This window comes from Lipotes vexillifer, unplaced genomic scaffold, assembly GCF_000442215.2.
Source record: "Lipotes vexillifer unplaced genomic scaffold, Lipotes_vexillifer_v1.1 scaffold629, whole genome shotgun sequence".
NCBI lineage: Eukaryota > Metazoa > Chordata > Mammalia > Artiodactyla > Lipotidae > Lipotes > Lipotes vexillifer.
In genome coordinates this window covers 267,473-271,269 of record NW_006774188.1, presented here as the reverse complement: position 1 = coordinate 271,269, position 3,797 = coordinate 267,473, and the positions used below count along the sequence as shown (strand labels likewise).

General features: G+C 50.3%; 1 protein-coding gene across 3 annotated transcripts in view; it reads right to left on the bottom strand.

The window, feature by feature from the left end:
* The window catches only part of RDH11 (retinol dehydrogenase 11), a 24,664-nt gene extending 23,140 nt beyond the window's left edge, over nucleotides 1–1,524 (bottom strand). For 2 of the 3 annotated variants that reach the window (XM_007449005.1, XM_007449006.1), the window contains exon 1: nucleotides 1,454–1,521. In XM_007449005.1, coding sequence (XP_007449067.1) covers nucleotides 1,454–1,521 — 68 coding nt within the window. Of the gene's footprint in view, nucleotides 1–1,453 lie in introns of all 3 variants that reach the window. The other variant, XM_007449007.1, reaches the window with a different exon arrangement.
* Between the last annotated feature and the right edge of the window lie 2,273 nt (nucleotides 1,525–3,797).

Below are 3,797 nucleotides of genomic sequence, written 5' to 3'. Positions count from 1 at the left end.
CCTCTCACTGTTGTGGCCTCTCCCGTTGTGGAGCACAGGCTCTGGACGCACAGGCTCAGTGGCCCTGGCTCCCGTGGGCCCAGCCGCTCCGCGGCACGTGGGGTCTTCCCGGACGGGTGCACGAACCCGTGTCCCCTGCATCGGCAGGCGGACTCTCAACCACTGCGCCACCAGGGAAGCCCCTGGGAGATGCATTTTTAAGAGCATTTCAACTTTTTCATTGAACTTAGAATTGCAAAGTGCACACTTCTAGCCACTCAGGCTCCTGCTTAGAACAAACAGGCCATGAAGGAAGCAAACTAACTCAAGGTGACCACCCACGGATATCTTCCTCCTCAGAACAAGCCTCCCTGCTCAGTTTCCCACATTCCTTCAGCTTTAGCTCCAGGAGCCACAACATATCAGGGCCTCTACCCAGCTCTTCCTTCTGCTTAACCAGCAGGAAGAAAAGAGACAATCAGCTATGAAAGTCCAGCTCTGGTCGAGCCCCCATGACCTAGCTAGGTGGTTTGCAACATCACCCTTGGAGTGTAACCTTCCTTAGAAAAATCTTGCTGAGGTATGAGCACTATTTTCAGTTCAGGTTCAACTCTTCAGTGAGATTCTATGGGGATAAGAGGATGTCGTGGCGGAAAGAGATAAAAAGCAGCGTTTCGGCCCAGTACCAACACCCATGTGTGCCTAGAGGTGGAAGGACTGCGTGTGCAGAGGGGAGGAAAAATACAACTGGAGGAGGGCCTCGAGGGAGGTGGGGAGAAAGGGAAGAAGGGGTGAATGTGGTAAGAAACGGCAGAGGGTGATGTAGCGCGCCTTCCAGTTCCACTCAGACAGTGACCGCGTCCCCCTTCCCCCGCCCATCCAATCCCCACCGAGGGAAGGAGTGTGTGTCTTCAGTCACTGGTCCACCGTCACTACTGGTGATTTACTCAGCACCAATCAGCAGTGTGCAACTCGCTGCTGATTCTCCGGGGCACTCAGCCAGCCATTGGCTGATGTGTCACCTGGTCAAGAGACCACGACCCTCAACCTCTCCTCCCCACCCCCAAACCCCAGAGCAGGGCTCGGACCACCTCCCACCCTCAACTCCTGCTGCGAAGGCAGGTAGTAGGCAGGAGAATGTGATGAAACCCTTTCAATTCTCTCCTTTACTACATCTGTCCAGAGAAAAAGCAAGTCTAACAGCAACAAGAGAGCAAGCAATGGAGCTGCAGATGTCACGATTCGCACTGAGGAAACAAAGTAGGGTGCTCCGGACTGCAGCCCCTTCCCACGGCCTGGGGTCTCCTGGTATCGCCCTCCTCACCCAGGACAGCTGCACCTCCTCCGACCAACCGAACTCCGCTACTTGGAGCCCCGCGCGGAGTCTTCCTTTCCTTCTTTAGAACAGAGCTTAGATGGGGATGAATGTTTCCCCCGAAGACTTCTCAAGAGAAGGCAATACATTTGCACAGACCTGATTTGGGGTGCAGCGATGTACAGGAGAAAGGGGAGGAGGAGGAGCACGAGCAGGACCCCAATCATCTCGCGGGGAGGCAGGTGCGGCTGCCGGAGGTGAGCGAGATGCCCCAGCGGTGCTCGCCGGCTGTCGCCTCTCTTCCAAGACACGCCCTTGTAAAGTGCGACAGCCCGGGGAGTAAAGCTGTCTGGGAAATGTAGTCCAAAGCTTGGCATGTGAGCACGCTATTCCCAGACGCTGAGAGAAGCTGACTCTTGCACCAGATACGCAACGGGTCCCCAACCAGCTAGGGTCTAGGGCTTTTGGGATCATCGAACCAGCTCTCCCATGGCCCTTCTGGCCACCATGAAATCTCCCCTCTCTGTGCCGGTGCCTAAGTCCAGACCCTGGTTCAGTTTTCCCCACTTATGGTTAGGCGGTTACCGCATGTTTCTCCTGGAGGTCAAATATTGGCGCCTGGGAAAAAGAGGAGCGGTTGGAGTCTGACAGTTGGGGGGGAGGGGGGAATCTTTCCTCCTTAGGGATTCCTTCACGCAAAGAAGCAGAAGCAATCGGTCCCTGAAGACACTACCAGGAGAATCATTTTATTGTGTCTTTTTGGAATTATAATGAAATATAAAGTATAGTCATAATTTTCCCGGTGTTTGAGTGTGAATTGATGATAGAATATAGTTTTCTTGATGACTTGGGTTAGTTATATTAACTTCCAGGGTAGCAATGGATTTCTCAGATTAGCACAGTTGGTTTTGCCTACTCATGAAAGTATTTAATCCTGTCTTGAATTAAAGCCATGGAAATTCTCTGGGAACAAGCAGCTTCCCTGGTCAGTCACTCCTTTCAGTCTGCCATCTGAGGACTATGTCTCGTTTCCTTGGGGGTGAAGGTGGGGAATGTTTTAAGTCATTATCTGTCTGTGGTCCCTGACTACACACAGTAATGTATTCTGGTTCTTCTGGATAATTCATTTCCATTTGATTGAAAGACACATATTCCAAGCTCAATTTGAACCAATATATTTTATAGCAATTGGAGCGGAGAGGGTTTCCTTCACACAATACAAATTTCTACTGATTTAACATTATATTATCTAAGTCATCAGACTTTGTCACACGCTCATTATTGGGTTACCTAATATTTGAATAGAGTTTTACATCTGTATTAAAAGCTTTTCCCATGTTTTGTTCCTTATTCATTCACTCATTTACTTGACAAATGTTTATGGTATTCCTACAATGTACTAGGCACTCTGCTGAGGTCCAGCAAGGAGCCTAGTACAAGGGAGAAATTACCTCTGCAACAAGTGATCACTGTGAATAAATTGTGACGAGGGTTATGAGGGAAAATAGAAAAAGCTTTGGAAGGTCATAGCAGGAGACCTCTCCTGGTCTGGAAATCAGGAAGGCTTCTTTGAGGAAATAACTTTTGAGCTGAGGCCTGAGGAAGGTCAGGAGTTAGTGGGCAAGCAACATATAGGCAAGAGTGCTCTGAGCAGAGGACTTGAGTGAGTGCACTTGATGGTGCAGAGTTAAAACAGGGGCCACTAGAACAGTGGAAAACACTGGTCTAGTTGAGGCACAGGGGCTATGGGCAGTGCCAGAAATGGCAATAACAGCCAGTGCTTATTATGTGCCAGGCCCTGCCCTTTATATCTATTAACTACCTTGACTCTCATAACAACTCTGTGAGGTAGGTACTATGATCTTCCCTATTTCACAGACAAGGAAACTTGAAACAACAAGGTTAAATACGTTAGCCCAGGACATAGTGGCAGAGCTGGGATTCAAACTTAAGCAGGTTGTATCCATGGTCTGTGCCCTTAACGACTGAGCAGTGTTGCCAAAAATGAGGCTGGAGAACTTCTTATACATATGCACATTTGGGCATCTTCACAAAATTTGCATGCAATTTCATCCATGGAACCCAGATTAAAAACAATTGGGGGACTTCCCTGGTGGCGCAGTGGTTGAGAGTCCGCCTGCCGATGCAGGGGACAAGGGTTCGTGCCCCGGTCCGGGAGGGTCCCACGTGCCGCGGAGCGGCTGGGCCCGTGAGCCATGGCCGCTGAGCCTGCGCGTCCCGAGCCTGTGCTCCGCAGCGGGAGAGGCCACAGCAGTGAGAAGCCCGCATACCACACACACACACAAAAACAATTGGTTAAACCTGTCAATTTTAATAATGTAATAGGGAGTTATTTACAAGCAAAAGCGAGTTTATTCAGAAATAGCCATGGGAACCCGCAATTCAAGATATGCAAACTATGGTGGCCCATGGCAACTCCAGAGAACAAGGAAGTGGAGCTTGCTCTTATAGCAAAAGCGGGGGGGGGGGGGGGGGGGGGGGG